The sequence below is a fragment of the Taudactylus pleione genome, unplaced genomic scaffold, assembly GCF_031769625.1.
Source record: "Taudactylus pleione unplaced genomic scaffold, aTauple2 ptg000334l, whole genome shotgun sequence".
Classification (NCBI taxonomy): Eukaryota; Metazoa; Chordata; class Amphibia; order Anura; family Myobatrachidae; genus Taudactylus; species Taudactylus pleione.
Window position 1 is genome coordinate 5,093,783 of NW_028284735.1, and position 13,718 is coordinate 5,107,500.

At 49.4% G+C, this 13,718-nt stretch overlaps 1 protein-coding gene across 2 annotated transcripts in view; it reads right to left on the reverse strand.

Moving 5' to 3' along the window:
• Positions 1-13,718, reverse strand: part of NLRX1 (NLR family member X1) — an 85,494-nt gene that overhangs the window by 7,953 nt on the left and 63,823 nt on the right. For both annotated transcript variants that reach the window (XM_088443805.1, XM_088443806.1), the window contains exon 7: positions 11,896-12,147. In XM_088443805.1, coding sequence (XP_088299931.1) covers positions 11,896-12,147 — 252 coding nt within the window. The remainder of the gene's footprint in view (positions 1-11,895; positions 12,148-13,718) is intronic.

Here is a 13,718-nt window from a genome sequence, read left to right on the forward strand (position 1 = left end):
GTGATCCCTCTTATGCAGGCCCTTAGTAGTGCCCCTTATACAGTACCCCTAGTAGTGGTCCCCCTTATGCAGTCACCCATTAGTTCCCCTTATACGGTGCCTCCAGTAGTGGTCCCACTTATGCAGGCCCCCAGTAGTGATCCCCCTGTCCAGTGCCCCTTATACAGGGCCCTCTGTAGTGATCCTCCCCATGCAGTGCCCCCAGTAGTGGTGACCTCCCCAGTAGTGCCTCCAGTAATGGTCCCTCCCCGATGCAGTGCCCCCAGTAGTAGTTCCCCCAGTAGTAGTCCCCAGTAGAGCCCCCCCGATGTAGTGCCCCAATAGTAGTTACCTCCCTCCATTAGTAGTAGTCCCTAATAGAGGTCACTTCCCCCCCCCCCGATGCAGTGCACCCATTAGACAAACACACAAGTAAAAAAAAAAAAATACCACTTACCTGAATCCCCGCTCCTGCTCCTGCTCACGCTGCCGTCCGCACCACCGCAGTCCTCCCGGGCTGGCGCACTTTGCATTATGGGAGAGACGTCATGACATCTCTCCCATAACCCTCTACAGGAGCTGGAAGGCGGAGCTCACTCATGAGCTCCAGCCCGGCTCTTGCAGTGGGCGCAGCAGCAGACAATGAAAGTCTGTCTGACTCTCATTGGCTGCTGTAAATGCACTGGCGACTCTATGGGCAAGCCAGAGCCCGCCTCCCACCCTTCGTCTGGCGCTATTAGGTAAGCTCTCAGGGGGAGAGAAGGGGCGTGGCTGTGCAGCACAGGACAGTGCTGGGCGCAGGGAAGACTAGCGCCGGTCCTGAGTAAATGCTGACCGCACTCAGGAGCTCATTCAGAGCCGCTCGCGAGCGCACAGCGCTTGCAAACGGCCCGAAGTTTGCGCATGCGCCGCGTTCGGCAGGCGCATGCACGAGCCCCGCTAAGCGACTGAAGGTCAGTCGCTACGGGGCTCGCAACAAGACGGGGCGGCTGTCGATGTTGATTGACAGCTCATCGAGTTTTTTGGGCGGGTGGGTGGACAAATGCAGGCATTCCCTTAGGAACACAAATTTATGGAAAATACAGCGCTAATTGTATTGGGTCTGTTAATAGGTATAATTCACCAGATGAAGTGTAATTAATATAGAAAAAAATCACATTTATTAATTATAAATGATATATAGTAATAAAAAATTAAATAAATACAAATATAAAAAAAAACATGCAGGCCAATCTGTGGTACAACTACCCCTATATATATGAGATACTGTTATTGGATATAATGTCAGTAACTTGGAGCTCTAGGACTCCTTTCAGGAACAAATGTGGTAAAGTACTTTAACTTCCTTTGATAAAGCTGGGGGTTACCCAGCGAAACGCGTCAGTTTCAACACCCCATCCTCTAAGAACATACATTTTGGATTCCATTTTCTTGCTTCAGCCATCAATTTGGAATATACTTTGTGGACCATACAAGTCTCTTGCTTGGGCAATTATCAAGCGTCGGACGAACCTTACAGTTGTTCCCAAAGAAACCTTCTAGATATTCTTCTGTTTCACCACTCCAAGGGACACTATATGGACACAATGATGTCTTGGAAATATCTGGATCCCTATTTATCGTGAGTTGGTGGAGACTAATCCATATTGGGAAGTTAAAGTACTTTACCACATTTGTTCCTGAAAGGAGTCCTAGAGCTCCAAGTTACTGAAATTATATCCAATAATAGTATCTCATATATATAGGGGTAGTTGTACCACAGATTGGCCTGCATGTTTTTTTTTATATGTACGCAGTTTTATATTTGTATTTATTAAATTTTTTATTACTATATATCATTTATAATTAATAAATGTGTTTTTTTTCTAAATCAATTACACTTCGTCTGGTGAATTATACCTATTAACAGACCCAATTCAATTAGCGCTGTATTTTTTCATATATTTGTATTTCTCCCTTTGAGTGCTACTACACTCATTTATTACAGCTGCTGTGGAAATCGTGCACACCTGAGCACCTGTTGTGAGGTTCTCCTCACACTAGTTAAGTTCCCTTAGGAACGCCTGGCGTTTGTAGAGGGATTACTAACATCACTAGTGATGTCAGTAGTGGACTTCCTGCTCTATTAGAGCATGAAGTCCACTCAGCTTGCGGCAGTTAGACCCTACCCCAGGGTCTCATCGCAAGCCCGATGGTCGCTATAATTACAACTGTCTCCAGCGTGGTCACCCACAGCTTAGCGAGCGGCCAGAGATATATATATATATATATAAAAAAAAAAAAATATCCGCCCACATGCAGAACGAGCGGCCACCAGCAGCGACCAACTCTGAATGAGCTCCTCACTGCGGTCGGCACTACACTGGCTAACTAGGACGGTGGCGAGGGGGGCGTCGCCGGCCGCGGCGGCCCTGCCCTAGTTACATCACTGAGCACTGGACATCGCCCTGGCCATCAGCTCCCCCACTCTGCCGGGCCTGTCAGATGGTGCCCAGGGCAAGGTGCCCCACATGCACCCCCTTATTACGCCACTGCCGGTGTATCAGCTTTCCGAGAGATTCCAGAAATGTGCTGAATAGTTTGGAGCTGGTTAATGTGATGGCAGGAGGACACCATGCTAAGTGTGTCTCCCTGCTATATGTTACCCCCCTTCTCCCTATAACCAGCCTAGTGCTGGTTATCGGAATAAAAGGTGAACCCCACACAGATTTTTTTTTTTTTTGTATTCCAATACCAGACCATGCTCAGAGGTGTGGGGCGTTTACTAATTTAAGGAAAGACCCCAACTGTCAAATTTGTTGACCAAGGCTATTTAACCCTTGTAAAACTACAGGTAATTATTCAAAATTAAGAAATCCGGTGCCTGTGCCCACATTACTGCCCTATAAATGCCAAAATCCTTGTTGGTCAAGGCAAATGGCAAGTGGGTCATATGTACCAGACCACCCTCTATGGGTTTCAAGTGTAACATTTGATGACCGAAGCTAGTTAACTCCTGCACAACTACAGCTTCTTATTCAAAATGAGAGAATCTGGTGCCTGTGCCCGCTTTACTGCCCTATTCATGCCAAAATCCTTATTGTGCCAGGAAAATAACAATTGAAAACTGTGTAAGGGACACAATTCTTTGGTTTAATACAACATTTTCTGAATAAGAAGCTATAAAATGAATAAGAAGCCAACTTCAGCCTCCTAAACATCTGAATGTTTCTTGATGGTGTGGTCTCACTCTGGGTATGCTCTCCCATATTTGATGGGATTGCCCTAAAATCATTGCCTTTAGACAAACCAAAGGTCAGTTGTCCAAAATAATGGTGGGAGAGGATATTCCTACTGGCCAGGGTTTTTGGCTTTTCAATGCCAGAAAAATGTCAATTTGCAAATATTAGAAATCCTTAAGACACCTGAACAATCTGTAAAAGCCATTATACCAGTGTGCTGAAAAAACAAGAGATATGGTAAGAACTTACCTTTGTTATCTCTGTTTCTACGAAGTCCATAGGGTCCACAGGGTTGACCTTGGGGTATAGCTGGATCTGGATCCACGGGCACCACGCAGTTAAAGCTTTGCTGCTCCCAGGATGCACTTGGGTCCGTCCTCCTCTATACCCCGCCCCCGGCCACAGGCACCTCAGTTGGTAAGCAGCTAAGGCCGGAGGAGGAGACTAAACAGAGAGAAGGAAGACTGGAACACACAAGAAACCATACTCACAGAAATGGGAGACGGAAAACCGGTGACCAGCCACACAGCCCATATGAAGCCAGGTGCGTCAGGGCGGGCGCCCTGTGGACCCTACGGACGTCATAGAAACAGAGATAACAAGGGTAAGTTCTTACCATATCTCTTGTTTTCTACTTCAGGGTCGATAGGGGGTCCACAGGGTTGACCTTGGGGATGTCCCAAAGCAGTTCAACTAAGGGCGGGGACGCTCCTGTGCTGAAAGGAGTACCCGGCGCCCAAAGGATGCATCCTGAGAGGCGAAGGTGTCAAACGCATAGAACCTCAAAAACGTTTGAATTGAAGACCAAGTGGCCGCCTTACACAGCTGAACAGCGGAGGCGCCACGTCTAGCGGCCCAAGAGGGACCCACAGAACGAGTGGAATGAGCCTTAACAGAGGCTGGCACAGGTAAACCCTCCTGTGCATAAGCCTCACAAATAACGGAACGAAGCCAACGGGCTAACGTTTGCTTGTTGGCAGGCCAACCCCTCTTGTGAAAACCGAAGAGGACAAACAAAGAATCCGACTTCCTAACCGAAGCAGTCCGGTCCACATAGATTCTAAGTGCCCGGACTACATCTAAGGAAGCCTCACCAGCTGAAAGATCAGGTGACTGAAAAGCTGGCACAACAAGTTCCTGATTAATGTGGAACTTTGAGACCACTTTGGGCAAAAACTCAGGACGAGTGCGGAGCACCGCTCTGTCCTGGTGAAAAATCAGAAAAGGAGGGCGACAGGAAAGCGCCCCCAATTCTGACACCCTCCTGGCAGAAGCAATAGCCAGGAGAAAAACAGTCTTAAACGTCAGCCACTTGAGCTCCACCGACTCAAGCGGCTCAAAAGGAGTACCCTGCAAGACCCGTAGTACCACCGCCAAGTCCCAAGGAGCCACCGGAGGCACGAAGGGAGGCTGGATCCTGAGAACACCTTGGAAAAAGGTGTGAACATCTGGCAGTGTAGCAATCCGTCGCTGAAACCACACGGACAAAGCAGACACATGAACCTTCAGAGAGGCCAGGCGTAAGCCGAGGTCCAAACCTGATTGAAGAAACTCCAAGATTCTGGAAACCCGGAACACCTGCGGATCATAGTTTCTGGATTCACACCACTGAAAATAAGTGCGCCACACCCTGTGGTAAATCCGCACGGAAGCAGGCTTGCATGCCCTAAGCATGGTACCAATGACCGAACTGGAGAAACCCCTAGACCTCAAGACGGCTGTCTCAAGAGCCACGCCGTCAAAGACAGCCGACCCAGATCCGGGTAAAGGCAGGGCCCTTGAGACAACAGGTCCCGACGCTGAGGAAGAAGGTACGGAGCGTCGATGGAGAGGCACCTCAGATCGGAGTACCAAGGACGTCTGGGCCACGCCGAAGCTACCAGCACGAGCGTTCCGCCGTCCTGCTTGAATTTCCGCAGAACCCGAGGAAGCAGGGATATCGGAGGAAACAGATACGCCAGTGCGTCTACCAGACAGGTGCCTGCGTCTCTTGTCCTTGACCCGTAAACGGGCAACTTGTGATTGTGACGGGAGGCCATCAAGTCCAGCAGCCCCCATCTGTCCACGAGTAGCTGAAACACCTCTGGGTGAAGCGACCATTCCCTGGGATGCACATCGTGACGGCTGAGGAAGTCCGCCTCCCAATCGAGGACTCCGGGAATGAAGACTGCCGAGATCGCTGGAATGTGACACTCCGCCCAAGCAAGAATGCGAGACACCTCCGACATTGCTGCCCGACTGCGACTTCCCCCTTGGTGGTTGATGTACACCACCGTGGTGGCGTTGTCGGACTGCACCTGAACCGCCCTTCCGTGAAGAGCGGGGCCGGACGACTGCAGGGCCCTTGTATACTGCCCGCAGTTCCAGGATGTTGATGGGGAGAAGTGCTTCTTCCGCGGACCAACGACCCTGAAGCGATAATGAGCCGGTCACTGCCCCCCAACCCCGGAGACTGGCATCCGTCGTGAGCAGGACCCAGTCCGGGATCCAAAAGGGGCACCCCTCGACCAGATGCGCTGTCTGAAGCCACCAAGCCAAAGACTGCCGAACCTCCGGGGACAACACCAGCATCTGAGAGCGGATCCGGTGAGGTAACCCATTCCATTCCGATAGAAGCAGCCCCTGCAGGGGCTGGGAATGGAACTGGGCAAATTCCACCATGTCGAATGTCGACACCATGGACCCCAGAACTCTCATAGCCGAATGGACCGACAGGCGGCAACTGCTCAGGCAACTGTGTATCCGCAGCTGCAGGGAGGAGACCTTCTCCGGAGTCAGGAAAATCCATTGCTGACGAGAATCCAGCAGGGCTCCCAAATGAACCATCCGCTGTGATGGAATCAGGGAGGACTTTTTCCAATTTATCAGCCACCCGTGCGCCTGCAGGCAAGCGATCGTCAGGTGGAGATGTTGAAGCAGTACCTCCGGGGAGCTCGCCAGCAACAGGAGATCGTCCAGATACGGCAGCAGCCGTCCATTCTGGTTCCGAAGATGTGCGGCCATGACTGCCATAATCTTCGTGAACACCCTCGGTGCCGTGGAGAGGCCAAAGGGTAGCGCCCGGAACTGAAAATGATGTTGAAGGATAGCGAACCTCAGATACCGCTGGTGCGAAGGTGCTATCGGAACATGGAGGTAGGCGTCCTGGATATCCAGGGACACCATGTAATCCCCCGGTTCCATCGTCAGAATGATGGAACGTAACGTTTCCATCCTGAACTTGGGAACTCTGAGGAATTTGTTCAGAGACTTCAAGTTGAGGATAGGGCGATGAGAACCATTGGGCTTCTGCACCAGAAACAGAGAAGAATAGTACCCCGTCCCTCGTTGTAATTGAGGAACTGGAACAATGACCCCTGCTTTCAGCAAGGACTCTATAGCTTCCTGAATCTGTAAAGTCTTGGTCGTATCCTGAGAAGGACTCATGCAGAAAAACTGGTGGGGCGGTCTGTGCCGAAAAGACAGGGCGTACCCCTGGGAGACCACTCTCGAACCCAGGCATCCGTGGTGGTATTGTTCCAGCACTGGGCAAATAGAAGAAGCCGGCCTCCCACTCTGGGGTCCCCCAGAGGGAGGCCCGTCCCATCAGGCAGAAGGTTTATCCTCCTGCTTGGAAGAAGGGCGCCTGGCACTCCAGGCCTGCTTCTTGGGCTTAGAAGCGGCCTTGGCCGCCGATTGCCTCGGGAAGGACTGACCTTTGGCCTTGCCCTGAACCTGAAAGGACCGAAAGGCAGAGCTCCGTACTTTGGTAGGTGCAGAAGCCGAAGGGAGGAAAGCTGATTTAGACTTAGCTAGAGTATCCACAATTTTGTCCAAGTCTGGACCAAAAAGCAACTCCCCATTAAAAGGTAAGGCCTCCAGTCCCTTTTTGGAGTCTGCGTCAGCTCTCCAAGACCTCAGCCACAAGGACCGACGCGCCGACACAGCTGCAGCCGACACCCGAGAGGTCAGCAGGCTTGCATCTAACGATGCTTCCCCAATGTAGGAAGCCGCATCCCTCATTTGTCCTATCAACGCTCTCTGGATCTCCGGAGCATCTTCCGGAAAGGTATCCTCCAAGGCGTTGGCCCAGCTCTCGATGGCCTTAGCCACCCAAGAGATGGCCATGGACGGACGGGCAACCGCCCCCGAGAGAGAGTAGATAGACTTTAAACAAGTCTCCACTTTCCTGTCCGTGGGATCTTTCAGGGACGAGATCGACGGCAAAGGCAGCGTAGCGCTTTTAATTAAGCGGGTAACGTGGGAATCCACGGCAGGCGGAGTTTCCCACTTCCTGCAATGAGCCTCAGGAAAAGGATAGTTTGAAGCCAACCGTTTCTGCGGTTGGAACCTCTTGCTGGGCAACTGCCAGGCCCCTGCCATATGATCCGTTAACTGATCAGACAGGGGAAAAACCGTCAAAGCTACCTTGGCCTTCTTAAAATTAGGGTACTTCGACCTGGGAGCCAGCGCATCCTCCTCTATATGAAGGATGGCCCGCACTGCCTTAACCAATGCCGGTACATTAATGGAGGACTTAGCCTCCACCTCCTGGGCCCCAGCATCCGAGTCAGTCTTCATGGATCTCCCAGTCATCCGAAGACACGTCCGTGTCCGTAAACTGTGCCGCCATTGAAGCCGAAACGGTTCGCTTGGACGCCCGTGGGGGCAAATCACTGTGCAACATAGTTTGAAAGGCCGATGACGAAGCCGCCAGGCTCTGAACAGAGCTGGAGAGGACATCCACCCAGGGAGGGGGTACCGTTTGAGGATACCCCTGAAACGGTACCATCGGCTGCTGTGGTACCGTGGGAGATTGCACGTACACAGGCAAACCCGCATAAGGACCCACAGTCTGAGACCCGGGAGGAGACTGCACCAGACGCGTCACGCCCGTGGAACGGGGGATGGTAGGCTGGGGCAACGCCCTAGAAGGGCCCGCAGTCGGGACCGCCAGCCGGTCCGTGATCGACGCTAGCACTTGTGTAAACATCGCCCACGGAGGATCCTGCGCCACTGGGGGTTTAGAGGGACCAGGTACCAGCTGGCACCGTCCGCACAGACCGTCCTGAGACAAATCCGCCCCGTCAACCCCTGCCGAACAGCGTCGGCAGGAAAACAACACAGGAGCCACGGAGCGCTCCTTCTCCTCATCAGACATGACACAAAACTTTTGCAATAAAAGAAGTATCACCGAAAAGAGGTAAAGGCGTATAACACTTGCACACTCCCAAGTATGCAACACAAACAGCCCACAATCTGGTACTGAGTAGCACACCGCTGTATGTGATGGACCTCACAAATACGTAGATCTATATAAGTGAGGTATACAGAAAGAACACCCCTCCCCCACGCACCTGCGGGCCGTAGGAGAAGGAAAGGTATAGGTAAAAAGCTGACAGTAAGTAGAAAAAGCACAGACAGCAGCACTAGCAATAGTCACATACCATGCAGAGAAGTTATACTCACTGCACCATCAGCTACAATCAACCTCCCAGATTCAGTGTCTGGGAGGGCTATAGCGCTGCGAACACTGTCCTTTGCAGGGGGAGAGGTACGCAGGGGGACTGGTCCACTGTATCCGCCTGGGAGCTCTGCGATGCTGCCTGGGAAGATGGCCGCCGGAGAGCTCTGAAGAGGAGTGGCCAGGAGATAACAGCCCAGCGACGCCAGCACACATGAGAGAAGGAGCGCTGGGCTGAGGGGAGGAGCCACTAAAGCAGGGAAGGCTGCCTCCCCTGCTAGTACTAAACCCCCGGGGAAGCCGGTTCCCCGCCGGTACTTACACCCCGGGGGCCAGCGGTCACGCGGGGTATTCCTGAAGAGGGGGAGCCCGCCGCCGCTACTAGCGCCGCCGGTCTGTCCCCAGAGACCGGCGGCTGAAAGACTGCATTTGACTTCCCCCGCGTGCAGCGCGAAGCGCTACACGCGGCTTACCTGGCCCCGTAGAACCCGGCAGCAGTCAGAGGGAGCTCCCGGAGCCACGCTAGTACTGACTCCGGGGTCCCGCTGCGATCTCCAGATCAGTACTGGAGTCGCAGCGCCAGCGGGCTGTTGGAGCGGCAGCATGGACGTCCAGATGGACAGTCTTATGCTGCCACTCTGAAGATAGTAAAAAATAAAATAATAAAATCTTCTTTTTTTTTTTTTTTTTGCAAAAAAATTTAAATTAAAGCTTAGGGGCTGCTTATGCAGCCCCACTGCCCAGGGTGACCCGACTCCGGCCGGGCACCAACTAAAACTGAGGTGCCTGTGGCCGGGGGCGGGGTATAGAGGAGGACGGACCCAAGTGCATCCTGGGAGCAGCAAAGCTTTAACTGCGTGGTGCCCGTGGATCCAGATCCAGCTATACCCCAAGGTCAACCCTGTGAACCCCCTATGGACCCTGAAGTAGAAACAACTATGTCTTCCCTAATAGGCAACTGGTTTCATAGAAGTGACCAATTCATGGAAATGCTGCTCTCGGCAGTGGATGGACATTCTGAATTTGTTCATACATGGGTTTGGGTTTATTACTTCAAGGAATTGGAAGTATTCTTACGACATCTCAGGCCTATGTGACTACTTTCCCTGTCCCTGCTCATCCTCTGTCTTTTTGAAGAGCTTATTATAATGATGATGCAGATGTATTCTTGCTCATCTAGCCTCAATAGGCAGCAGGATATGCCTGACGTGAGGAGCCACCAGGTCCCATGCAACTCTGCTAGCATCGGGCGTCTTTTTTGTGCTGAAAATGCGTATAAGTCGGAATGTGATGAGACTAGAACGCACCAGGAGACTGTGCTGATTAATTTAATATGAGACATTTTTATATGTGTGTGCAACTGAGTTGTAATCTGAATTTAACTAGGAAAAAAAATCCTTATTGCTAATATCCCTCCCCCTTTTAAACCCAAAAAATTGTACAAGGGGCCACCTTGTTGTAATGTGATATGAATAAAATTTACAAGCAGACTTTGCTGGTTAATATGATATGCGACATGTGTGTGTTCTATTTGTGACCAAGGGCTCCATTTACTACAATCCGCATTGGTAATGCAGATTGTAGTGTGATATTACCGAGTGAATTCGCATTGCGAATTCAGGCAATATCACAGGGATTTACTACAAATCCCTTGCAGTCACAGACCATGCGAGAAAGCTCTGTCCCTGCGAATCCCCTCAGAACACTAGTCACGGTATTTTTGCAAAAAAATACAGTGACAAGTGCCCCGCGCATGTGCCGACCAGCCGCCGCTGCCACCCCTCCCCCGGCGTTAAGCCCCGTCGCCAAGCCCCGTCCCCCACGATTGCGGACCCCCTGCAACCCCTCCCCCCCCCGCAATCTCCCCTCTCCCTTAATTACACTTACCTGCATTATCCGGGCTCTGGTGATGTCCTCCGGTCAGCTGACATCCCATACTCCACTGGGACCCGGTCACCTGATGACCGGGCCACAGTGCAGTATGGGAGACCAGCTGGAGGACATCACCAGAGTCCCGAACTCCGGTCCCTGGAGTCAGGTAAGTTATTTATTTATTTTTTTATTCTTTTTTCTTTTTTTTGCAGTGTATCAGCATGTGGTCTGTTTAGACCACACAGCTGATTACTGGGGCCGGCTCCCGGCTCTGCTCTCCCCGTCAGAGCGGAGCAGGAGTCCGGTAATCGGGGGAGACCCTGGATAACGCCACCTCCAGATGGCGTTATTATCACAGGGCTTTCCCCGGTATTTTTTCACAATTTATTTTTAAGTTATGGGAAATGCGATCTGATTACTAAAAATAAGTGATACTTAGGGGTTGGAGTAGAATTTTACGAATTCTACTCCAATTGCCCTGTAGTAACTTTAGGTGATACTAAAGTAATGTGAAAAGGGTGTGAAAACACCCCTTTTCACTTTATTTTAGTAAAAATAATGTTAATAAATAGAGCCCCAAGTCTGTAACAACATAACAACGGATCGTGGTGTGAAAAACAGCCGCTGACACTGTAACGTAGCATTTTGTATACAGAGCTGCAGTCACATACAGAACATACGCAATGCCGTACATCATTTTATCCAGCATAGTCTGCTTGTGCGTCTTATTTTCATCACATTGTGAATAAGACTCATTTGTGGTGAATAAGATGCAGGAATAGACGCTTGCCATGAGTAAACTCCTACGGGACTAGGCGCGACTAGAAGAGCTGTTTAATGCGACTGCAGCAACAATTTCGGAGGACACTTCTGTACCTGTTTATGTAACTGATCGTGCCTAATAACAAGAGATTATTTATCTAGTTTTCTAATAGAACTCAAGGTACTACACAAAATAAAAAACAAACAAACAATCTCCAGGTTCTCCATCATTGCTCCTGGCCAGACGAGCTGCAGCATAGGGACTACACACAGAACCTAGCCATTAATCACAACCTCATTACAATACACGATGTCCTTCACCCTATACATACATTCACACCCCATTCTCTCCTCATAAATATACATCTTTGTTTTTTTAACCACCACTTTCTCTAGTCAGCTATCCATCATGACCCCAATCTATATTGTATCCCTCAGTATACTGCTGGAGACATCCTTCCAGACTGCAGGGAAACAAGACTTACACCTATCACAGGCAGCAAACCCTGCACATCCACAATCACTCCCCGGCAACTAGCTAAGTTACTGCTTGTACAACACCTCATTTTTCCTTTGTATCAGTTTTATAATTGTCCCCCATATGTAGGTAGTACTCACTGTACTCTATCCAGCGTTGGGTGACGTGCAGCCTCTTCCACCAGCCTGAGACCGGCCTCGTCATGAATTCCATTGTATGCCAGATTTAATTCTTGCAGGTGCTTATTTTTTCCCAGCTGAGCTGCAAGTATCTCAGCTCCATCATCTCCAAGATCCGTGTGCAGGAGAGATAGGTGCTTCAGTGAGCTGTTACCAGCTAGCCCATCCACAATCATACGTGCTCCCTCTGGTGCCAAAGGGTTATTGCATAATCTATGGGAAAGAAATGATGATTACATATTGTACCTCTGTGCTGCACAGGTGTTTCATACTGTATAATATATACACACACATAAATACACACACACACACACACACACAGAAAACAGTGAGTTTGACTTTGTTATTCAGCACTAATTGCTTAGTAAAATAGTTTTGATTAAGCAATACTGAAACAAGTACAGTATTCATCCATATGTGTTGAGGATTGTGATAAATACACTCCCTTTGTGTCTTGGAGAGGCAGCCACATAGCCCAATTCATACTTCAGGTATATAGGGAATCTATAAATTAAATATGAAGACAGCGCCCTCTGGTGTAGTATTTCAAGCTTAACTTCAAAAACACATAATACAGGATGAGTCTCCGATATCCAAAATGCTTGGGACCAGGGGTATTTTGGATATCGGAATATTCTGTATTTTGGAATAAGTGCATACCATAATGAGATATCTTGGGAATGGGACCGAAACATACACACACAATGCATTTATGTGTTATATACACTGTATACACACAGCCTGCAGGTCATTTTATACAATATTTTCAATAATTTTGTGGCTCAAACAAAATTTGTATACATACATAAAATTCAGTTATGTTTCATATACACATTATACACACAGCCTGAAGGTAATTTTATACAATATTTTTAATTTGTGCCTTAGACATAGTTTGTGTACATCAAATATCAAAAGGTTTCACTATCTCAGTCATGCCAAAAAAATTCTGTATTTCTGAATATTTGGATATCGGAGACTAAACCTGTAATACAAAATAGCCTTGTATCTAATAATATAGAAAATCCAGCTCATCCTTCCCTACTCCAAAACAAGCTGCCTGTGTAAGGCATACTTACCGACATTTTGGTAGCCCCCTTGGGATGGAGGTCCACCCCTGCTTTATAATGCCGATATTACAGACATTGTAAAGCAGGGGGAGGGGCTACGATTACGCAATTTAGCGCAAATAACGTAATCTCCACCTGAACCGCCCACTATCGAATGCAGGCCCGGTAGGGATCGGTGAACATTTTTTGGAGGCTCCCGGCAGTCCCGGGAGAGTAGGCAAGTGTGGTGTAGGGGAATGTAAAGACACTGACAGACATAGGCCCGTATTCAATTTGAAGCGTTAAGTCTGAATCCGCGTTAATTTACCGCCGATGACGTCATTATCGCCTGTTTTGGTTTTACCCCGTATTCAATTTAAAAGACTTTCCGCCTAGGCGGAAAGTCAATGCAATGTAATAGGCGGTAAAGTTTCGCCTATGAATAGCAGGCGGAAAAAAGTGCAGAATTGAGGTTATGGGGTGCCATGTTGCGGGAACCCCCATGCAGCCTTCAGACAGCCCCCCAAAGGTAATCTGTGTCAAAAAATTTTTTAAAAAAAACTTAAGGACACCTCAAAAATGTACTTTGAAAACAGGGGCGAAAAAAAATGTTGGGGTACACACTAGCGAACTTGACTCTGGGGGGTCCCCAAGTATGCCCCAAGTGTATTTTTGATTGCAGGTGTTTGCGGCAGGTGGATTTTTCACGATTTTTTCAACTTCACTTTTTCAACT